The 23392-nt window shown below is 56.7% G+C and overlaps 1 protein-coding gene across 7 annotated transcripts in view; it reads right to left on the bottom strand.

The window, feature by feature from the left end:
* Positions 1 to 398: 398 nt before the first annotated feature.
* MACROD1 (mono-ADP ribosylhydrolase 1) overlaps positions 399 to 23392 on the bottom strand; it is a 197112-nt gene continuing 174118 nt past the window's right edge. Inside the window, exons 5-11 of one of the 7 annotated variants that reach the window (XM_053277725.1) lie at positions 17304 to 17420; positions 3782 to 3903; positions 2522 to 2552; positions 2122 to 2195; positions 1710 to 1791; positions 1558 to 1587; positions 399 to 591 (exon numbers count right to left, since the gene is read on the bottom strand). In XM_053277725.1, the coding sequence (XP_053133700.1) occupies positions 1583 to 1587; positions 1710 to 1791; positions 2122 to 2195; positions 2522 to 2552; positions 3782 to 3903; positions 17304 to 17420 (431 nt within the window). In that variant the 3' untranslated portion in view covers positions 399 to 591; positions 1558 to 1582. Of the gene's footprint in view, positions 592 to 1557; positions 1588 to 1709; positions 1792 to 2121; positions 2196 to 2521; positions 2553 to 3781; positions 3904 to 17303; positions 17421 to 23392 lie in introns of those variants that run through there. The other 6 variants (XM_053277724.1, XM_053277722.1, XM_053277723.1 and 3 more) reach the window with 6 other exon arrangements.

The following is a 23392-nucleotide window of genomic DNA, read 5'->3' as shown; positions in this document are numbered from 1 at the left end:
GGCCTGGCCCATCCTCCCTCGCCGGCCATTTCTCTGGGCCCGCCCGCCCTCCCTCCCCTCCAGCTGATCCTTATTCTGCCCATGCCTCTTCCTGCTGCTGCCGCCGATAGTGGAGTCTCTGCGGAGCTCTGTGTGTGTGTGTGTGTGTGTGTGTGTGTGTGTGTGTGTGTGACCAGGAATCGCTGTTTGGGTTCTCCGGGAGAGAGCCTGGAGGAATCCATTAATCCAGCCTCGGCCCTGCACACGGCCAACCGGGCTCTGCGGGCATCGGCCCCCTGGTGGCGCCCTCCTTTGGCCGGGAGCCGGCCGGGCCTGAAAGCAGCCACAAGTCCAGCTCCCCTTCTTCTTTTCAAGGGGGGTTGGCGGGTGGGGGGGAGAGGAAAGCAAAGCACCTCGAATCCTCGGATGGCAGCCTGAAACCGAGTTGGCTTGGCACCGTTTATTGCAGCCGCATCCCCAGCTCCCCTGCCCCTTTCCCCAGGCACGTGCGCATGCGTAGACGGCGTCTTCTCCGAGGTGTTGGCTTGTGAGGGTGGGCTGTTCCGCGCCGGCCAGCTCAGAGCTGGGAGTGGAGGCCCTCGCAGGCGTCTGCTGGGAAGAGAGAGGCAAGGGTCAGCTGCCAAGCCCCCCTCCTGGGGTGGTAGAGTCAGGAGCAGAGCCAGGAGGGAGCAGCAACCCACACTTCAGCCACAGGAGGGGGGTTCGAGAGGCAGGCTCTGGACTCCTTGGGTTAGTGCAGAGGGCGGAGGGGGGCCTCCCCACCACCTGGGCCCCCAGACCTTCTGGGAGGACGACTAACTCCCTTCAGCCAACCACACTGGGGGTGGGGTGGGTGGGCGCCATGTTGGAGACTTGCTCTTTGGACTGGGCTCCTGCCCTCTCCTCACCTTCCAGGGCTGGCGAGAGGACTCTCCAGTTCCTCCCTATTCTGTCTAGAACTGGCTGGCTGCAGCTTCCCAAGGCCTTGGGTAGGGAGAGGCCTTTCCTGAGGCTTGTTTCAGTGGAGAGGCCAGGGGTGGAGCTTTGCCCCACATATGGACGCTGCTCTTGCCAGGGTGGGAAGGGAAGACGAGAGCCCCCAGCTCCCCCCTCCCCTCTCCATCCACCCCCGCCTAAAGCGGAGGGTGAGAGCTCTGGAATGGCTGCTCGGCACACTCCCTCCCAGGGCGGTGAAGGGGACCCACGAGTCCTTGCAGACATCATTCCAGCCATGGACGTTTGGGTGCGCAAGGGCCAAGCCTCCCGTGCGGTCGGCCGAATCTCTCGCCACTTCTGCTTTTGCTTGAGGAAGAGCATGCCTGTGGTCATTTCCCCCAACGGGACGATTGGGTGAGGGTGGGAGCTAGAAGTTAGCAGGGGGAAAGGCTCAACTCCTGGATTTGGGAGTGCGTCAGTAAAGGCTGGAGGCCTCCAGGTGCAAATAGAGCCACCGTGGGGATGTCATTTAGCCCATGCCAAGGGGAATTCATGCCGGTTAGTCCACGTTGGGCTATCAGGACAGCAGCACACACACACACCCCCAACGCCCATTTGGCACACGGCTGCGGAAGCTCTTACCCCCATCCGAGGGCCAGAACTGCAGTCAAGCTGGAAACAGAGGCAGGAGAGGTGACCTGCCGCCCAACAGCCCAAAGGGGGGCAAGGGAGGGGCACCTCCGAAAGACCCTCCCCCTGCCAAGGCCCAGGGGAGACTGGGTCCAGCGACTCACCGATGGGGAAGAACTGGGGCAGCTTCTCCTTGTAGATCTCATCGTCCTTCTCCAAGAAGACGCAGAGGATGAGTCGGTCAACCTGCCGGAGAGGGGCAGAAGGTGCCCGTGAGCCGGAGAGGGGCCAGCCCCCCACGGCTGGCTGCTCTCGCCTCTGCTCTCCACCCCACCACCTTCTTCCTCCTCGCCATCTCGGTTGGGGCTCCCTCTTCTTTCTCTGAGCTGACTGTGTGTGTGCATGCACAAAGCTAATCAACCATTTCCACAGAGGAGGCTTTTCCAGGAAAGCAACAAGTCGCCAGTGCTTGCTCCTGCCGCAGTTTGCTACCCTTCAAGGTTGCGCAGAGGCAGCTGAGCCCAGCAAAGCCCCCGCCCCCTCCTGCTGGTGCTTCTTCACCCCGTCTCCCCCTACCTTCTCCTTGTTGTCCTCTAGCCACTTGTGCAATGTGTTGAGCACCACCTCGGCGGCAGCATCGTTGGGGTAGCCTGTCAAGAGTGGGAGGGGGGAGACGTTGCAGTCCTTGGCTCGGGCTAGCAATCTGCGGCAGCATCCCTGAGAGATGGCCATCCGGCCTCTGAAAACTTTCAAGGAAGGGGAGCCCCCCACTGCTTCAAGAGGCAAATGGTTCCACTGTCCAGCAGCTCTTACAGTCAGGAAATTCTTCCTAATGTCCAGCCCCAATCTGCTTCCTGGCAGCTTCAACCCCTTGACTGTAGTCCTCCTCCTGGGAGCAACAGAGGACAAGTCCTCTGGGGAAGCCCATAGATTCCTTGCTGGCTCCCTTCCCTGCCTCTTTCCACTTGATACTCACCGAATACACCTGTTGAAATGCAGGGGAAGGCCTGTGGGGACACAAGGGGACACACATTAGATGGGAACATCTTGGCTTCACTTTCCCAGGGAAGTATGCGGACGCAGGTGCCTGGAAACCTTCGAGGCCCAAAGTCCTGGCTGCGCGGTGGAGGGTGGAAGAGGGGCTTCCTCAGTGGTGATCAGAAAGGATTGGGATGCAAAATATCCATACACCACTTTTCAACAACAAGAAAAGTTCTCAACGTAGTTTGCAAAGCAAAAGGAAATGTGTTCCTGCCCTTGGGTGTGCCACAAGAAGTCCTGGAGGTGGCTCCCTGCCCCAAAGGGTGCCAGCTATCATGGACTACAACGCCCATTATCCTCAGCAACAATGGCCAAAGATGGGAGTTGCACTCCGGCAACATCTGGAGTAGCAGAAGGCCTGCCTGTGGGGTTTGATGAAGGGCTTGCCAGACAAACACAAGAACTGCTTGCGTTTGGACTGCGAACCAGCAGGCCAATGAAATGGAATTTTAGCATATTGAAAATAAAAGGCAAAAACAATGAGCAAGGAATATGGTGACACGGGTGCCCAAAGGAAAGGAAAGGAAACCTGCAGGCTGAGTCAAGCCGCCACTTAAAAGGTGAGTCTTTGGACTTTGGGGCGCAAGAGGTGTTATGTGGGGCAGTATAAAATGACCATCACGACAGCAGTAACAGCTACTGAAGCAGCCTTTCTGGCTACACGACTTAATTAAAGTAGTCAAACAGAGGTGCTGGGGCCCTGTTAGAGAGATGAGTGGGTGGACCAAGACCTGCCAACAATTTACATCTGCAGTAATAGGTGATTTGAAGGGCATCTTTTCAGCCATGAGAGCTAGAACCTTAAAAACTAAAGCAGAGATCCTTTGAAAGTTGTACTGTTTTTTCTGCTGAGAAGCTGATCTCGCATGACGCCGGATCTCTCTGGAGGAACCGGCACAGGAAGCGGACAGAAATTTTGTCCTACTTGTGAGTCTTTTCTCCTGTGAAATCCACATGCAGTAAGATAAATTTCAAATACATCGAAGAAAAATCATTTCATTGGCAGCCACCCTAGGAAAGTTGTGGTGCTTGGGGAAATTGCTAGCTGTGTGTGCGGTTTTAAAGGAAGAATTTGTGTGTGTGTGTGTGTGTGTGTGTGTGTGTGAGAGAGAGAGAGAGAGAGAGAATGAACGAATCAACGGACTTGTTTTGTGTGCATGCATTCACATTCGCCCATCCACCCTCGGCTGCTTACCACGGTCCGCAGCTTGTTCTCCACAGCCAGGCGCAGGCTGTTTCTGTAGCAATTGCTGAGCTCCGTCTCCTGCGTAGCGCTGGGTTCCCCTTGGGCAATGGGCCCCACTGTGTGAATGACGTCTGGGGGGAGAGAGAGAGGGAGGGCAGAGTTGAATGGGTGTCCACCCCACCTGGAAATACAGCACAAGGGAGCCTGGTTTCTTTCCAATCGAGCCCCCAACCCCACCCGCAAGAGTTGAGCCGGAAGGCAATTCCTCCCAGAATGATCTATGTGACCTGCAAGGCCATTCCTTTCCAGCAGCCGGAAGGCACAAGAGGCCATGACCTTGCCGGAGAGAAGCAGGGGTGAGAACCTGGATGGGAAGCCACCTGATAACCATTGGGGCCTTGCCCTCAGTCCCAGCATGGGAGAGGGGCAGCAGGGGGCCAACCCCAGACACCGCCAGCGAGCAGGGCAGAGATGACTCAGTGCAGCCACTTTTCTCAGTATTAAGTGACAGGGAGACTCCATTGTCTTGGTGATTATTTGCACTCTACGCCACATTATCAGGCCTCTCCAGGTAGTTCACAAGCTATTCTTCAGGCTCAAAATAGCCACATGTGAACTGTTCCAAGTTTGTCTTATTAGACACACATTTGGCAATGCACTCATCAAGTAGCAATATTTTTTTAACGTCCTTTTTATTAGAGTGAGGTTATACACTTGGAGGCGTATATATACTCTGAGTGATTCACATTAGTATTTTTCTCTCCTGTCATTGTGTATGTGTGTGTGTCATTCTAAAAGGAAGCCTTAAGAAACAGCGGAGGAGCAACCCAGGCCAGTTAGCCTTGGGTCCTCCAACACTTCCCAGACACCAAGAGGGCTGAGCTTGTCACACCCAAATTTGCAAGAGCACAGATCACTGGGTGACCCCCACCAGCCGTTCTAGCCTGCTTCTGGCTCTCTGACCAGCAGGCCCTCCCAGGGGTCTTTCCCCCTCAGCAGAGACCTCCTCAAAGGCAGGCTTCAGAGCAGAAGTGGTCTGCTGTACGTGTGTGGAACATCATGGGTGGATAGGTCTGGGGATGGCCAGCCTTCAGATCATCCCTTGACAGAGGTAGTCGTCGAGAGGGGGAAAGAGGGACGTCTACGCCAATAGGGGCACATGAGTATAATGCAAGCGAGGAATATTCACATATCACACACAGAGACCCAGATTTCTTGGTGTCGGCTTCTTTGGCAGGGACTGAGGAATGCAAACACAAGAGGGTGTGTCTGCTTGGGATGCAGAATTGAGGAAGTGGGCAGCGGGGCCATAGCGGGGATGGTGGGGGGGGAGAAGGAGCGGAGCTCAGGCCTGCCAGGGGCACTCTAGCCCTTCCTCTGCAGGTTCGGCAGAAAGCAGTGCTGCTTCCCAGAGAGGAAGCATCACCAGGACTGGGAAGAACTAGCTGTTGCCAGCAGGGGGCACTGTCGAGCCAGCCACTCTTAACACATGGCCGGTTCCGACTGATCTGAACTGTGGGCGCCCATGTGGGTGCATGCGTGCGCACGGAGCCCCCTGTGCATGCGCCAGGTGTGTGTGGTGGGATTCATCAGCCTCCGGCCTCGCCCAGCTGCAACCACGCCTGGCATCATGGCAGAGGATGCAAGATTGTGCAGGAAGGAGAGGACGGGGCTGTGGCCTGGGCCTACCTTGAAGATCGACACAGGCGGGCTGCAACCCCCAGGCGCCCCCTGGCTACTCTGCGGACCCGGATGGGGGGAGCCTTCCTGCTGTGGGGTGCTTCAGAGAGGCTGGCCTCCAAAGAGCCCCCTTCCTGGCTGGTGCTGCCCGGGGGGACCTAACCGGTGAGCAGGGCTGCCTTGGAGCCCTCTCAGCCCACGGCTGCTGCAGGAGCACAGGCCTCACCAGAAGCCGCGCCAGGGACTCGGCCAGCTCCTGGCTGGAGATGTTCCCACTGGGAAAAGCCCCCCCCCCCCCCGAAGCCTGCCCTGGCGCCCCTCCTGCCTCCTCCCTGGGTCCTCCGGATGCTGCCAGATGCCTCCCAAGGGGGACTCAGCGACCCAGGGGAGAGCTTGGAGGACAGACCCTCAGGCGCTCCCAGCTGTTCATCGGAGATGCTCACAGAGGGAGCACGCAGCGGGTGCCTTGCTCACCAGGACTCCAGCCGGCCAGCCGCCCGTTGGCCAGCCACAGTTTTGGGTGGGGTGTGTGTGTGTGTGAGAACCTGCAGCAGAGTCCTTAAACGATTCATCCTGCCTCTGATGAGCTCTCGGAAGCAGGCGCTGCGCTATATTTGTGGCAACCCGGAAGATGCCCCCGCCTGACTCTGTCCTGCTTCCTTCCCACCCACCGGTGCCTCTGGCTGATCAGTCTCATGGCCCCATCTCCTCTTCTGCTGCTTTTTAGAAATGCTGGGGGTGCGCGCAAGCGTCCGTTTTCCAGGGGCCCAGTCTCTCTGCTCGGCCTCCGAGGGAGCCCTCTCTGTCTGCAAAAGCCCCCTAACCCTAACCCCCGGGCAGCTCCTCAGTGGCCCCTGTGTGCCCCCCTCCCCTCTACACCCAGAGAGCCACTACTGCCCCCTTGGCCTTGAAATCAGCGGGGGGGGAGCAAGACTCCCCAGCGGGGGGGGGAAGGGGAGGAGGGCCTGCGGGCTCCCCACACAGCATGGCCTGCGGCTGCCTTTGGGCTGGGGAAGCTGCTGAGAAGGGGGGTCCCCTGGCAGTCCGTGCTCCCCGGGCTGGGTGACAGCAGCTGGCCCAAGCGCCCAATGCTCGGCCCGGGCCCTTCCTCCTCCTCCTCTTTGGCCTCCTTGTTTGCCCGAGGCTCAACGCCTCTCCGGGGAAAGGCAATCAAAATGCAAATCGCCCACTGACACCCCAGAGCTGCCCTGATAATCAAGACAAATTGCTCACACGCACAGCCGCTGCCAGGGAGCTGCTGCCTGCTAGAACGCAGCAGCAGCTGCCCCAGTGACAGCCATCTGCACAAGGGGGCTCTGGGGGGCTCATCCTGCTGCCGGCACCAGGACTGCTCCTCAGCCCCACTGAGGAGGAAGAGGAGAGCTGGTCTGGTGGTAGCCAGCATGACTTGTCCCCTTAGCGAAGCGAATACTGAGCTAGACAGACCAATGCTCTGACTCCGTATATGTTCCTATGTTCACTGCCCACAGCCTACACAAGGAGGTGGCGGCATTTCCACCCCCCCATTGATGCTAGGCAGGGTGAAGCCGCTCCTCCTCTCCAGCCCGGCTGGTTCAGACTAAGCTCCGGCTACTGGGCCTCCTGCTTCCCACAGTGGCCACTCAGACACCCCAAGCAAGCAGAGGCCCTTCCAGTGCCTGCCTCCCTCCGCAAGGGGTCTTCCAGCCATCATGCTAAGAGGACGGGGCCCTCCTGAGGAGCACGTGGTCTGTGTGGCTACCACACTCCCCTCCGCAAGTAGTGATGGCTACCATGGCAGACCGCACCGTCTTCACGGCATGTCTGGCTTGGTTTTAGTTACCCGTGTTTTGTATGCAGGGGATGTTTTGTATATATTTTGGTGTATACTTTGTATTTAGTTATCTGTAATATTTGTATACTGCTCAACAACAAGAAAAGGTTCACAAAGCAAAGGGAAGGAGGAGATGGTTCCCTTTTCCCAAAGGGATAATCAGTAAGGGATCATTTGGTAGATCAGAACAGTAGGACTGCTGACACGGACTCACGCTTTCGCTGGATATTCACACACACCCCGGGGCTTTCCCCAACATTTTTCACCAGATCAAGCCATTAAGACTCCAGGATTGCTGCTAATAAACCAACTGGAGGTGGTTGACAGATTCCTGGATATTCAGTCTAGGCCACTCCTGGAGGGTGGGCAACCTTGCCTACCTCGCAGGGTGGTTGTGAGGGGGAACACCACAGGAAGAACCCTGAAAGCTCCCCTGATCTTATTGGTGGAGTAAAGGGAGGGTGGCCAACTCTGACTGAAGTGATCCCTGAAGGCATTTCCCCCTCCACATTTTTCTCAGGATCAAGCCAGGATAGCTTCTCAGTTCTCACCTGAAGGTGGGTGCCAATTTCTAGAGACCCCAGGCCAGCTTTGGAGGGTCAGCAGCCCAAGATATGCCACTTTAAAAAGTGCCTCTTCGCTCAATTAGCAGGGGAGAATAGGTGATGGGGCAGGTATTTTGGATGTGGGGGTTAGACTGGATGACCTCTGGGCTCTCCTTCTAAGTCTAGGCTCTATGTATTATTTTGTTTGACAAACCAAGACTCTGGCCAGCCCTTGAATAAAGAGAAAATGTTCAGAATGGTGCCACAGGCTGTGCTGATCCTTCCCTTTCAGAGCTGCGATTAATAAATAAGTCCCAATTTTAAAAACCCGTCTTGGTGATCTGCCGTTTGTGAGCAAATCTATTTAATCATCAGGTTTGCTGCTGCTGCTGCTGCTTCCATGGAACCCGAGAAGATGGAAGGCAGAACAAAAACAGGAGGAGGAGGAGGAGGAGAAGAAGAAGGTCCCCCCAGGGTGTGGGGGGGGGGAGAGAGGGAGAGAAAAGAGGAATTGGCAGCCAAAATGTTAGTCAGAGGCGGGCACCCAGCCTGGCGTGAAATTCAATTACAAGGCAGGTAGGTGGAAATTCAAGAGCCCAGGAAGGCAGAAACACTGCTCAGGAGCAGATCTGGCAGCGGAAGCGGTTTCCTCCTCGGAAGGAGCAGGCGCTACACGGAACAGGCGGGAGGAGATGGGGGCGGGGGGGATCGGGCCTTGCGCTCCTGTTCACATTTCAGCCACAGCGCCTCTTTCCAAGGTCAGGAGGCTTAATGGTGAAAGGCATGGCTGGATCGAGGTGCCCCTGAACACGTGCAGAGTGCATCTCCCATCCCACTGGCTTCATTTCTGCTCAGAATCAGCAGCACACCTTCAGGTATAGCCTCTGCAGAGACCTCCCCAGTGGCAGGGAATGGGATGTGGCCTACCTGGGGGAGGAGGAGGAGGAGGAGGACGCTCCTGCTTCTGGCATTTCACCCATTCTGACAAGGCGCCAGCCAGAGCATTTGAGTGATTCCCCATTGTAGCCAGTGGTGGCTGAAGCATCCGGACAATGGGAGAGGTGGGAACTGCACACTCCACAGCGGCAGCTTTCCCCGGAAGGAAGTCCCACCCAGTTCCAAGGGGCTGGCTCCCAGGGAGAGGTGCACAGAGCGGCAGCCCAGGCATGCAGTGCCTCATCCAAGGAGCCACCAGCTCCAGAGAGACGGATCCCCTGAAAGCAGCCAAGGTGTCCTGCTTCTGGGGGCTGGTCTGAGTCTGAGCCATGCCGCAGCAGCAGGCCTGCCCCCCCCTTTGCCCCCCCCCCCCCGCTCCCGCTCTGCAGGGCTGCTCACCCACACCTGCTGGCCCTGGCAGCGACTGGGAGAGGAGTCCACTTCAGCCCTCTGGCGAGAGCCCGGAACTGTGGGACCAGCATTGCCAGGGCAGACAGAGACTCCCTGGGGCTCTGGGCATCTGCCCCCCCCCCCCCGCAATGGGGCCCCGTCCTCCCCGTCCCTCGAGGAGGCTGACGCTGGGCCCAGAGCAAGGGCTGGCAGCAAAGGAGTGCCTGCTTGGCTGCCTGGCAACTCCCTCCGGGTGGGTCTCCTCGGGAGGAGGGGTAAGAAGCCAGCCAGAAGGCCTCCTTGGGACTAGTCCCCGAGGGGCAGGGCTGCCCCTTTGCTGGCCCAACAGCTGCTGGGCCTCCTGGCTCCCTGCTGGGGCCCTGCTGCTTGCTGCCAACCACACACGGCCTCTGAGACGGGCAGCCTGCCCTCCCCTCGCCACCAGGCTTGCCAGCAGCGGGCAGAGCCTCTTCGGGGGAGGCCCCGCCGTCCAAGGGCAGCAGCCTCAGTCCAGCCCCTCCCAAGGCTGACCTGGCCGGAATCGGCCGCCCGCAGGGAGGGAGGAGGCACGACACGCAGAGCAAAAGCTACCCTTCAAGGCAGGTCTGCAGGGCACAGCAGCGCTCATCTGCTTCCGCAGCCCGTTCTGTCTCCCCAGGGGACTCTGGCAGCTGCTCTTCTGCAAGGGAGGCCTGCGGGGTGCTAGTGGTCAACGCTGGAGGCTCAGCAGGCAGTCCCCTCTGGGCACAACCAGGACCCCCCCAACTGGTATGAAAGTGATGCAAGTGAGACAGTAGAAAGGGCCAGAAAGCACTAACACTCTCCTGCTGTTGCCCTCCCCCAGCAACTGGCAGTCGGAGGCAGACTGCCCCTTAACATGGAGGTTCTATATAGCCATCATTCCTCATGCCCACTGACAGGCCGATCCTCCATGCCTTTGTCTTTTAAAGTCATCTAGACTAGCCGTCATAGCTCTACCTTGTGGCACTGAGTTCCACAGATTAATTGCATCTTGAGTTACAAGCTGGAACCCCATCCATAAGACCCAGAAACCCAACCAGCCAAGTCTTCAGAGAGGAGCATTCATGGGCAGGAGCACGACATCCTCGGCTCCCCCTGGCTGTAGCCCTCTCTGCGTGTAAGAAGATCAACCCTTGGTTACAAGGGCCCAGAGGGGTTGGGATGAATCAGCGCAGTGGTCTTGGGACCGCCGTGCCTGATGGGACGATGAGGAAGGGGATGGGGGCAAGAGGGGAGCCATGCGGGGGGGGGGATTCCTGGTGTGTGCCCTGCGAAATGCAAACGCCAAGCCGCCCAGCTGCTCCCGGCCGCGGTGATTTATGGCGGCTGTGCCGGCCGTTATCACCGCTCTGTGTCCGATTTCTCGCCGGCCGTCGATAGCAGACGCGCCTCCTTCCCTGCCCTTTGCCGCATGATTTAGAGAGCGCTGGCATTTGCCGTTAAAGAGGAGGTTTCTCTATTAGAGCTGGACGGCGGGGTTGGGGGGGAATTGGCTCCTGGGGGTGTGATTTAGAGGGGGACGGGGGGGGGCTGGCATCCAGCAGTTCTTAGTGACGCCTGCCCCGGGGCCGTCCTTCTCCCCTGACAGCCGATCAATAGGGCTTTGCATTTGCCGTCGGAGTCTATAACATCGGCGTGATAAACGGCCAGCCCCCAACGCCCAGCTTAAGTTGGCCCTGCCCGTGCACTAGGCCAGGCCAGGAGGGGACTGGGGCCCTGTTTGGATCAGTCCACATGAGGGGGTCTTCCCCCCCGCCACCCATCCCGTGGCCTGTCTGGCCCTCTAGGGGGAGACCTGGGCCCCTCTGGGGCAGGCACACATCTCTGTGTCTATATCTGTGGCATCCCCACCACTTGGGGAGGGGGCCGGAGCTCAGAGGCTTAGCAGGCAGGAGGTCCCAGGCCCACTCCCTGGCGGCGGCAGCGGCATCTCCAGGTAGGGCTGAGAGAGACCCCTGAGCCGGAAACCTGGGAGAGCTGCTGCTGCCCGCCTGTGCAGACAATCCTGGGCTAGATGGACCCAGGGGAGTCTGGCTCTGTCCCGCTTGCCCGCACGGGCCACGCGCACCACCTCCCCAGCAACTGCAGCTGCCCCAGTGAGTGGGGAGTAAAGTGCATCACGCCTGCCAGCTCAAGACGGCAGAGGCGTGGAGAGCTGCTAGTCCCCACCGAGGGCTCCTGGCCGCTGAAGGCCTGGCTCAGACTGGCACCCCTGAAGCAGCCATGCCCAAAGAGGCTGGCTTTGGACTCCCACCCGCTGCTGCCCCCCAGAAGATCCTCTCGGAGGGAGCCTGCAGCTCCAAGCCAGCGGGGAAAGGAAGGGGGCAGACCTGTCTCTCGAGGGCAGACCTCAGCTCCTTTCCCTTGCATGAGGAGAGCCAGACCAGAGGCCTCCTGCCACCTGCAGATATAGCAGCCTAGGCGGGTGACCTAATGACGGAACAGCAAGCCTTAATCCATGACCGCTAATATCATAGCCGTCCACGTACGTGTGGCTGGATCCTAAGGAAACGCCCAGCCAGCCAGCAATTCCCAGGCGGGGCGCGTCTTGGCAGCTCCAAGTCCAGCAAACAGCCCCAGCAGGCTCCCTTTCATCCTAAAGATCAGTCCCATCCAGCCAAGACTGCCAACCGCAGATTCAGACTCAGGCCCTCCCTGGCTGCCTACGGAATATGCACACTTCACTTCACCACCTTTTTATGCAGGGTCGTCCATATCTTATTTTCCCACCATAAATGTAGCTCATCAAACGATCCATTCATCAATCAATCATGCCAATTAATTAATGGGCTTCATAGATCTGTGTGGCGCCCGCCTTCCCAATCGCATGCAGGTTAGCTTAACAAAATTCCATAAAAACACCGACGCTGAAAAATAAAGCAGCGGAGAGAATAAAACCAGGTGATTCTGCAAAAATGGTAGATAAAAGCCGCCATTTAGTCATCCAGCAGCCCGTGAAAGAGCTACGGGCCAGGCCAGGCGGGCCAGCGGAGTGAAGCAAACCAAACACCACACATAAATTAAATCAAACCATGGGAATTAACTGCCAGACGCGCTTCTGGAAACGGGATGGTTTTGGATACAAGGAGACACGGCACTGGGAATCCAGGGCGATCTACTCGTGAGATATCCATGTTACTGGAGCACGTGAAATCTTTGGAGGTGGGGTCTCAGGGTTGTGCAGGCTGCCCCCAATGTGGCAACGTTTGAACTCCGGGGCGAGTCCGTCATAGCCCAACGGAAGCAGCACAGAGGCCAGAGAAGGGCAAGAGCAGCAGCGGATTTGCTGGTTGGTGAGCTGAGAAACAAGGGCATCCTCCTTGCTGAGATAATGTGCAGGAGACATGCCTGAGCACTCCAAAAGCACTCCATAAATGCTATGATCACTGCCCCCAAAGAGGGAGAAATAACACCGATTGAGCAGGAGGACCCTACGTAAACTTTAAATGGCAGTCCTAGAAGGTAATGAATTGTAGGCCCTCAGCTGACCAGAGAGAGGGCCGCTGAAACGGCTGACCGCTGAGAATGCTCCCGAACGGAAACAGGGCGGCTTGCTTCACCGACATGGGAACGTCCAGATGAAGCGACACTGCTGCCTCATACTGAGTCTGACCCTTGGCCCATCGAGCCCAGGGCTGTCTACCCTGACTGGCAGTAGCTCTCCAGGGTATCCCCGAGGCCTCTTTGCCAGCCCTACCTGGAGACGCTGCCAGGGACTGCACCCGGGCCCTCCTGCAGACAAGGCAGGGGGTCACCACTGAGTTTGACAGCCACTTTCCTTGACATGCCCCCAACGTTTTATGTTCAGAGAGTGCTAGAGTTGTGCCTCCTTCCCTGACCGGGATTTGCCTCCTGGCTTGATGCAGGGAGAGGCCTGGCAGGCAGCCTCCTCTGAGACTGGCTCCTTGGCAGCCCACCAGCCCGGATGGCCAGTCCAGAGCCCTCCTCTTCCTCCTCCTCCTCCTCGGCAGCCCCCCCCCGATCCCCCACCCCACTGCTCTTCCCCTCGCCTGCAAGGCAGTGGCGGGGAAGCTGCTTGAAGCTGCTGTCGGAGGAAACCGGCGTGCGGGGCCTGTGCGGAATGCTAAGCACCTGCTTCAGATGTGACCGGAATATGGCAGGAGGAGGGAGGGGAGCTGGAGGATGCCGACGCCACGTGCCAGCCACGCTCTCCTCCTCCTCCTCCTCCTCCTCCGGAAGAGCCACATGCCTGGGCTGCGCTAAGAGGGGATGGGCCTGGCCGTGCCCCTCCAGGAGGGGGAAGGAAGCCAGGCCCAGGCATCGGGAGGAGGAGGAGGCCTGCCACAGGGAGCCAGCGCCCCTCTCCCCGGAGCGCTCTGCGGCAGGAAAGCAAAGGGCAGGAGGAGACATCTCTGCGAGCCGGCAGGGTGCTCCTCGAGGGCCCGCAGTTCTCCTCGGGCTTCGTTTCATCCCAGTGGAGAAACACAGCGGCCAGCAGCACGAGTGACGACCGAAAGGATTCCTGGAGACTCCACCCAACCGCCTTCAAGACTTGTCACCACCTCAAGGCCTCGACATCTCCAGGCTGGCTTCCAAGCCTCGCCCTGCAGATTCCTGGAGACTCCAGGGCAACCCTGGGGCTGGGCTTGGGTGGTTGTGAGCGGAGAGTCAAACCTAGAGGAGCTCCATGCATGCCAAGCCTGCTCCTGTTCCTTGATTGAGCTCCGTGGAGGAAGAGGAGCAGGGTAGCCAGCAATGTCCACAGCTATTTCTGGGGATGTCTGCCCCCCCATACCACCACCAGGATTTTTCATCCTATCATCAAGCTCTCCAGCCTGGCTTCCAAGAGTCACGAGGAGACGGACACCCATTCCTGCAGGCATGCTGAGCACTACATCACCCCAGCATCCATTAGGAGCTCATCTCAGAGAGGGAGAGAGAGAAGGCACTAGGACAAGAAAGGGGTCCCTGCTTCGTGCACACACACACTCACACACACAGTATCTCATCAGTTTCCAAATCAGGCGAAGGCAAGGCGGCAACACCCGTCTCTTCTGTCTGCCATCCCTCCCTCCCTCCCTCCCTCCCTCTGTACATTCCTTGGGAATCTGCTGTTTCTCCCCCAGACCAAGCCCCACTCTCTCTTGGCTCACTCAGCAATTGATGAGCCAGGAGCTGTATTTAGGGGCCTTTGATTAATACGCCACTGCCTCATTCGCTGGAGTTCTTAATTAAGGAGGGCTGGTTTTGAGCAGAGAGGAAGCCACCTGCACCTTTGTAGAGGGCAGAGCAGGAGGGCTGGAGGGGGCGGGCGGGCAGGAAATGCCAGGAGGGCTTGGCCTTGGCCTGGATCATTCTTCTTGGGGACTCAAAAGATCGCCGCCTCTGTACGGAGCAGAACGAGAAGGTCCGAGGAGCCGCCTTGGAGATCTTCTTATGTCAAACATGGGGAAGGATGCCTGCCAGAGGGGAGCTCGAGGGGGCGGCCGCATGGGCTTGAAGCCCAGCCAAGCATCTTTTTGGGGGGCTGGACGTTGGGGGCAAGCAATCTGAAGCATGGCAGATACAAGAGCAGGGGCCTCTTGGTTTTACAAGGCCGCCTTTTCCTTCTTCTTGAAGGTCCTTCCATACAAAACACATCAGGCATATTTTAAAGGGCACTCGATGGGCATCCTGATCAAGAGGAAAGCCAGCCTTCCCCAGTCATGTTCTCTGATTACAGCTGCTTAGGTGTGAGGAGGTAAACGAAGAAGGGGACCCTTTCCCTGCAGCTGACTGTATGGTCCCCCTCCAGAAAATGTCAGGTGGTGGAAACTGTCTCAGGAAATTCTCAGAGGCTTCTTCTCCTGGAAGGAGCCCTGAAGAAAGCCCCTTTGGCCTTTCGCTTGGGAGAGAGGTTGGGCCCAGCGAGGACGAGGACGTGTGTGTGTGTGTGTGTGCGTGTGCGTGTGCTCCTCCTCGGGATTCTCTAGATGGCAGGCCTGCCTTAGGAAATGGAGTGAACTGACATCACCGGTGAGCTACAGTGCACATCCAGGCCCCAACCAAACATGCATTTCAAAGCACTTTAATGATCACTCAGGAACCTTCCCCCCCTTCAGCGAATGCACATGGCTGCCCCTGTGTCACCACTTCCCCTCCAGCGAGTGTGGAGAAAGGGACCCACCTCTCTTGCCCAGCTACCCTGCCATGGATGCAGTCCTATAGGTCTCCTCCTAGTCTGCCCCACTGCTGTTTCCGTCACTGTCTCCCACTCCGTCCTCCAGTGAAAAACTGACATGGGTTGGGGGTAGGGTTGGGGGTGGCCTAATCTGCATACTATGCACATTATGTGACAACTAATTTGCATTTCATTTATTTCTTTATTTGACAGATTTAGCTACTTTGCCCGCCTCCTCTGCCCTCCCACGTGATCGGATCCAGAGTAAAATCCGGGCAATCCGGGCAGCGCATTTGAAATCCGTGTACATTTGGGTGGAATTTAGCAGCTGGGTGGAGGAGCCAACATCTGGGGGCTACCCTAAATTCCGGGGGACATGGCGAGGCTGGTTGTGGGGTGGGGGGAGGATTGTCACTATCAGCAGAGAACTTGCAGGGAAAGAAATGGGCCGAGTGGAGCTGGCCAGGTTTCCCCCTTCGCCCAAGAGCAGAGGGGAATGGTGAGGCACATCAGTGTCTGTGAAAGCGACAAGGTTTCCCCAGAAGGAATCCACTTGCAAGTCACGCAAAGAAACACAGGAAGGTTGAAACACACAGTGTGCAAATTCACCAATTGGGAAAACCCGACACAAGCCCATTTAAAGCGGCATTTCTGTGTGGTGCACCCACACAGGCACACCCACTGCAGGAGAGAGGCTTGCTTCTGTTTTAAGTGGCATGTGTATGAATTGCTCTCAGCTGAAGGAGCTCGGCTTCCTCTACCATTTTAACAAGGCCATGCCCGGCGGACACTTCCACGTCTGTCTGTCTTCCTTTCTTTGTTTTTAAATGGAAGTTGCAGAATCTCTGCTGAATACAAAATCCCTCCTTGGGCTTGTACAGAATGTGCACAGCCCCAAATGCAGGGACTGACGTGCTGCCTACAGACTTCCTGACAACATAGGTTAGACACCAAGTGGATTCAGTTAGTTCTGCTGCAGGTTCGTCAGTCCTTTTGGGCTCCGTTCCAGTTCAGACATCCACTTTGAAAAGCAGTTGAGTAGAGTAACTGGCTGAGAACCAGTGGAGAGTAATTCCATGCAGAATAACATCAAACTCTTTTGCTTGCAAGACAATTCTATAAAATGAGTCCTAGGATAACTATTTGACTTGAGAGGAAACCAGAGGAGCCTGCCTAAACGTACAAGCCCTTGGAAAGAGCCTCACCTCGGCTGAAGGGGGGTCCAGCTGCCTCCCACCCCCTCTCTCTGCTCCTAAGTGTCACATTTGCACATGATGGTTCTCAAGGAGGAGGCATCCTGCACAGCTGAATCAGCAGGCTGGATGGTCTTCATTCACACCGCCCACTCCCGCCTACGTGCAGGGTGTGAGGGCGAGGCATAAGGGAAGGGAAGGGAACCGTGGGGTACGGAGAAAGAGAGGGACAAGCCTTCTCTTTGCTGCCTTTAGTCTTCAGAGAGACTAAAGCATGCCATAAATAACTGTGAGTGGGGAGCACAGAGGACGGCTATGAACTCACATTCTTCCTAATGCAGGCAGAGGAGCTGAAAATACAATGGGGCAGGGAGGGGCGGCCTGAGGGTCTCCAGCTTTTGCGGATTACAACCCCTTCCTTTCCACCTGGACGCAGGAGCTGGAAAGCCTCAGGCTGGCCCCCTCCCTCCTGGGAGCTCTAGGGGGCATTCTAGCCTTGCAACAACTCTGGGAAGCAGATTCAGCAGAACGAGAGGAACTATTTGCCCTCCCTCCCCCCCCAAGGTGCCCAGTGACCAGGGATATGGACTCCCCTCCAGCAGGTCTGGAGAAAGCTTCCACTTGTGGATTTCAGCCTGTGGTTGGGCACAGGAGCCCTTCATGAACCTGCCTTATACCGAGTCTGATTGCTGGTACAGGATCTCCGACACTGGCTGGCAGCAGCTCTCCACACAGTCCTTGTAACCAAAGGGGGAGTTTTTGTCCCTCCATGAGGCTGGCACACACACACACACACCCCTCCATTCACACCTTCCAGGAAGTGGGTACTTACATTTCGCTGGGAGACGGTAGCCACAGCTGATTTTGGCCTTCCCGGTCTCGCATCCATTCAGGGCTCGGCATTCCTCTTTGAGCAAAGGGCCTGCGGCACGGTGGATGCAGCCGTCCACTGCAAAAGGCAAGGAAAGCACCAGCTCAGCATCATCGCCCTTGGATCGGGGCTTAAACACACCCATCCAATATCCACCGACCAGAACAGAACGGGAGACTGCAGTACTTGCGGCCTGTTACTGACATTGACAGCCGACATATTCAGACTAAGTTACACAATATTACTGCTCAGGAGTTACTCTACCTGCAACAGGAGGACTACTCAGGAGTAATTTAGTCTGGATGTCAGCTGGTATTGAGACATTCAGCCATTTCCATAATTACATCAATCAGACAGGGGACTGGCTCTCTCTGAGGAAATCTTCTTGTATACCACCATTATTGTATTCAGATCTGTAAGATGAGTCAGGGTCGACTCCTGGCGACCACAGAGCCCTGTGATTTTCTTTGTTAGAATACAGGAAGGGTTGACCATGGCCTCCTCCCGCACAGTATGAGAGGATGCCTTTCAGCATCTTCCTGTATCGCTGCTGCCAAATAGAGATGTTTCCCATAGTCTGGGAAACAGACCAGCAGGGATTTGAACCGGCAACCTCTAGCAAATCTGTACTGGGCACACATGTCTCTGGGACTGCAGCTGCAATGAAATGTTATGTGATGTGGTAAAGAGACTGACGTTGTGGATAATCCTGTTACAAATTGGATTCTATTTATTTAGGATTGGAATACAAAATCCGCAGGTAATATTTCCCCACATGTTTGTTAACATCGTATATATTTCTTCCCCTCTCCTTTGGAAACAAAATAAACAAATACAAAATGTTTGCATGCTTCTTTTAGAAAAAAACGTAGGTTTCTTTAGCAGCTACAATACACCACCGAGAAGTTCCTGTTGGCTTTTCCTTGTTCGCTATATGTGTCTGTCCTCCCCTTCCTCCAAGGAAAGCATATAAAGTTTCCCTCACAACAACCCTTCAGGGCAGGGCAAGCTGAAAGATAGGGACTGGCCCAGGGCCAGGCAGGAATTTGCACCCAGGTTTCCTCGGCCAGAGTCTCACACCCTCACCAACTTGTGCCAGCCCTGGGCAAAAGAACCCAGAGTGGCGTTTCGGCAGAGGACCCCCATTCAGGGCCTCCTGGGTGGAAACCAGCCCTGCTGCTTGCCTGGAAATGACCTGGCAGCCAGAGAAGTTCTTTCGGCACTAGCCAAACAAGCTGGCAAGTGCTAGCCAAGATCCTGGCGGCTGCAGCCGGAGCCAGGTGCAGCTTCTGAATTCTCTTCATCATCATCATCATCATCATCAGCAGCAGCAGCAGCAACTGCCGCCTCCCCCACTGAACGCACGGCCATAATTTTTCAATCACTCCTTTGCTGTGCTGCATTTTCTAGACTTAAGTGGAAATCCTGGGCACACTTAATAGCAAGTAGGTCTGTTTGAGCTCAGCAGGACTTACTCCTGAATAAACATGCAGAGGACTGAGCTGCCGGTCTAGAAATGAAGACTAGGAAGGAGAGACATGATATAGGCGGACAAAAACGTGAATACAACGGCGGGTGGAGGGGGGGGAAGAGAGATTGAGATTGTTTTCTCTCTCTTTCATCATATGTAGAACACCCAGTGAAAAGTGATCTGTGGTGGGTCCAGGACAGACAAAAGGAAGCAATGCTCACCGTTCCCTTCTGGAACTCACTGCCACAAGATTTATTTCTTTGTTTATGGCATTATGTATCACAAGATGTGGTGAGGCTCCCTGAGATAAACCCTTAGTTGGTCTTTTAAAAAGGGCTAGACAGTTCCATGGGAGGATGCCCTTATGAGTAGGAGATCCAGAAGACCAGAGTGGGAAGGACCTCCTCTTCACTGCCGCCCCCCCCCCCCCCCCCCGCAGGCATCTGACTGGCTGTTGTTCCAAACAGAAGGCTTGGCCATGCCGATGTTAACCTGGGGAGGAAATGGGCCATGCAGGGCCTGGTTGCTCCAGGGCCTGAAGGGGACGGGTGATTTGCATCCACTCGCCAGTCCATTAGAGAGAGGCATTGATCAGGGTGGTCCATTATTAGCTCATTCTCAGTCCATCTCCAATCCATAAAACAATATTTTATCAGCTGAACTCTGAGCTAGAAACCACAGGGGCAACAGGGGATGGTTCCTGACCACACAGAGCTGGCCTGGCCGGATAGCCTGGTTCTGCCTGTGCGCAAGAGACAGAGACGGGGACAAAAAGATGGTGCCGCCATATTGACTGCAAGAAACAGAACACGTAGCCAGAGAGCAACCGGGCAGGCAGATAGTGCACAGGGGTGCGTACTACTGGCGGCACACTTCCCAAACATGGCAGAGCCTCTGCTTGGCCCGCAGAAGGTCCCAGGCTCAAGCCCCGGCAACATCTCCAGGGAGGGCTGGGCAAGACCTCTGAGCTCAAGCCCTGGAGAGCCGCTGCCGGTCAGAGCAGACAGTGTGGAGCTAGAGGGACACAGGGCTTGACTCCACCCAGGAGGAGACTTCTGATGGCAGCAGGAGCAGCCCGCACAGCCAGGCTGCTCGCCTCCCAATGGGCCTCCTCAGGAGGAGGAAGAAGAGGCCTGCTCGGGAGCCTCCTGAGGAGGGCTGGACTGAGGATCCACGGGGGGGGGGGGCAGGCGGGGTTCATGCAGGCTCTCTAAGCCCTTCCGTTGGGTGGGACCAGCAGCCTTGGGCGGCTTCAGCCTCTTCTGCTCGCTGCCGCTGCTTTGCCTAACCTGAGCTGGGCAGTGGGCTGCCTCCCTCTGCAAGGCACAGCTCCTCTTGTGGGGAACCTGGGGCTTGACGGGGTGGGAGGAGACCGTGATGGTTTCATGGCAAAGGGACTTGCAGTTCCCAGGAGTGGGGGGGGGGTTAGGAGGGGCTTACGGGGGGGCATGTTGGCGTCTGGGCTATTTCTGGCTGCGAAGAAGAGCAGCGCAGGCAGCCTCCGGGGAAGCGCCTGTCAGCTCCGCTCACCAAGGAGGAGGCTGGGCCCAAGGTTAGCGGCTGGCTGGGCTCTCCCCCCCCCCCACTCCTCTCCTTCCTTCCCAGCTGAGTTTGGTGCTGGCTTTGACAGGCCCCCAGCCTCGGGCCCACGCGGTGTGTGTGTGTGTGTGTGTGTGTGTGTGTGTGTGTGTGTGTGTGTTGGGGGGGGGGATCCAGGCATCAGCAGCAGCAAAAGCAGCAGTTCCCACACTTAAAACAACCGGGACTCCTTTCAGCACCTCCCAGGGGGCCCTTTCCCTTCTTAGGAGAGCCCCACCCGCCCCCACCAACAAGCAACCTACCCCAGCCCAGCCCCAACTGCTGAATCACAAACTGGAGTTGCAGAGGAGTCTACAAACCTGAACATGCTTGCTTGGAAGTAAAATCCAGCAAACTCAATAGGGCCTCCCTCCCTCAGAGGAAAGGTATTTAATGTGGAATGTCCTGAAGACCGCCCTCCCGCCAAAAAATACACTTTGCCCTTAGGAGCATAGGAAGCTGCCATATACTGAGTCAGACCCTTGGTCTATCATCTAGCTCAGGATTGTCTACCCAGACTGGCAGCAGCGTCTCCAAGACTGCAGGCAGGGAGCTCTCCCAGCCCTGCCTTGGAGATGCTGCCAGGGAGGGGACTTGGGACCTTCTGCTCTTCCCAGAGCGGCTCCATCCCTTAAGGGGGATCAATAAATATTTACAGTGCTCACAGATCAGGTCTCCCATTCAAATGCAACCAGGGTGGGCCCTGCTTAGCTCAGGGCCCAAGTCACGCTTGCTGCCACAAGACTAGTTCTCCTCCTCTCCAACCCTCCTCCCCTGCCCCCCACCAGCCCAGGGACGCTGGGGGAGGCTCCGTCTCCGTGCGTTGTTCACTGCAAGCTGAACATGTGCTGTTCCTACACTGATAGCGCTTCGGAAGAGTGTTATTGATTTGACTAGCTCAGTCAGATTTTCCAGGAAGTCGTAAAAGTGTGTGCATGTTAAATGTTTGTGGTGATCACCCTTATTTATTATGCCTAGCTGTGTGCAGAAGGTCCCAGGTTCAAGCCCTGGTAGCATCCCCAGGCAGGCCTGGGAAACACCCCTGTCCAAAGCCATGAAGAGCTGCTGCCAGTCAGTGCATGCGGGCAACCGTGAGCGGGATGGAGCAGGGGCCTGACTCTGTACAAGGCAGCCACTTCGGATTGACTGCTGCTGGACTCATCCCACCAGCCCCACCTGTACCCCCAATATTTGTAAACTGTATTTCAAATGAAGTTCTCAGAGTGGTCTGCATAGAAAAAAATACATATGGAATATGACTATAGTTAAACATCAACTCTATAAGGAGTGTACATGAACCGGAAGGCAGTATGTGGGGATGTTGGAGTGGTTTGTAGCAGTCCTTCTCTCGATTACCTGCACCCTCTGGCCCCATTTCCAGAGTGAAATGAGTGTGAGTGTGTGTGTGTGTGTTGCATCCACAGTGTGTGTTGGGGGGTGGGGGGGTGAGTAATGTCTCTCTGTTTTGCCACACGTCTGTCTTGACCATGCAAGCTGCCCTGGTTCCCTTCAGAGCCAAGGAGGCACCTTTCTGCCTAGCCAGGGCCTTTGGGGTTGCCAGCCCCCAGGGAGAGCACTCCTCTCCAGGTGACTCTTGGAAACAGTCCTGATGCTATGGGGATGGGGTGGGGTGGGGGGGGAAGCCCCAGGAATAGCGTCACCTCCGGCAGGGTTGGCTGTAGGGCAGCATCACCTGGGGCCGAGAGGCCATTCCTTCTGGCCCCCGGGAGGGATGAGCCACCCCTTTCTGGCTGGCTGTCTGGCTGGCGTCCCCTTCTAGGCATCCCCAGGGAAGGGGCTCCCGGACGTGCTCTCTGTCCCCCGCTCACTGCACTGCCCTGCCTGAGCGCCTGCATCAGCCGTCCTTCCGCCCCGACACCCGACACGTTAATGCGAATCAGTTTTGCCGTCACGCATGGCTCCCCATCCCTTCCCTATGCCGCTACGCCCACGCAGAGACGCCGTGAGATGGAGACCGAAAGTGACAGATTCCAAGGAGAATCGGAAAGGGCAGAGTACTGAGGCAGGCAGAAAAGAGCCCTGACCTAAGACAGTGGGGGGAGAGCCCAGGCGCCAGAAGCTCCGGCAATCTCGGCCCACAGAGGGGACCCAGCAGCTCCTTGGCTACCAACTGCCATGACGGAGGTGGCCACCTGATGAAAAGCTGTCCATTAATTGTGTGAGTTTTAGTCAATTACTAGACTAATCTATGGCCTCTACAGACAGTGGCACATGAGGAAAAACCTGTATTTCCAACGCAAGAAGCACACTTGGCTTCCTAAAGGGTGGAGGCAGAGCAGGAGACGATTTCCCCCTGTCTCCCGCACAGGAAGGAAAGACAAGCAACCGTGCCTGACGTAGTAGTCCTTCTTGATAGCCCAAGGGCTTCTGGACCTCTCCCTGGTGTCCCCAGTTGAAGGGGTGGCCAGAGGTGCCTTCTACCAGCTTCGGCTGATACTACACCAGCTGCGTCCATTTCTTGAGACAAACTACCTCTGCTGGTAACCCCCAGACTTGACTACTGCAATGCACTCTATGTGGGTCTGCCTTTGTAGGTAGTCTGGAAACTGCAGCTGGTACAGAATGTGGCTGCCAGGCTGGTCTCTGGGTCATCTCGGAGAGACCATATGACTCCTATACTAAGAGATACACTAGTAGCAACAAGTCTCCAGGCAAAATACAAGGTGCTGGTTATAACCTATAAAGCCCTACACAGCTTAAAGGAAAGATAAAGTTGTGCCATCGAGTCGGTGTCGACTCCTGGCACTCACAGAGCCCTGTGGTTGTCTTGGGTAGAATCCAGGAGGGGTTGACCATGGCCTCCTCCCGTGCAGTATGAGAGGATGCCTTTCAGCATCTCCCTCTATCACTGCTGCCCGATAGAGGTGTCTGGGAAACACACCAGTGGGGATTCAAACCCGCAACCTCTTGCTCCCTAGGCAAGTTACTTCCCCGCTGTGCCATTAGGTGGCATTCTACACAGCTTAGCTACAAGCCCCAC

Source organism: Hemicordylus capensis, chromosome 14 (assembly GCF_027244095.1).
Source record: "Hemicordylus capensis ecotype Gifberg chromosome 14, rHemCap1.1.pri, whole genome shotgun sequence".
NCBI classification, from domain to species: Eukaryota; Metazoa; Chordata; class Lepidosauria; order Squamata; family Cordylidae; genus Hemicordylus; species Hemicordylus capensis.
This window is presented reverse-complemented; position numbering and strand designations above follow the sequence as displayed.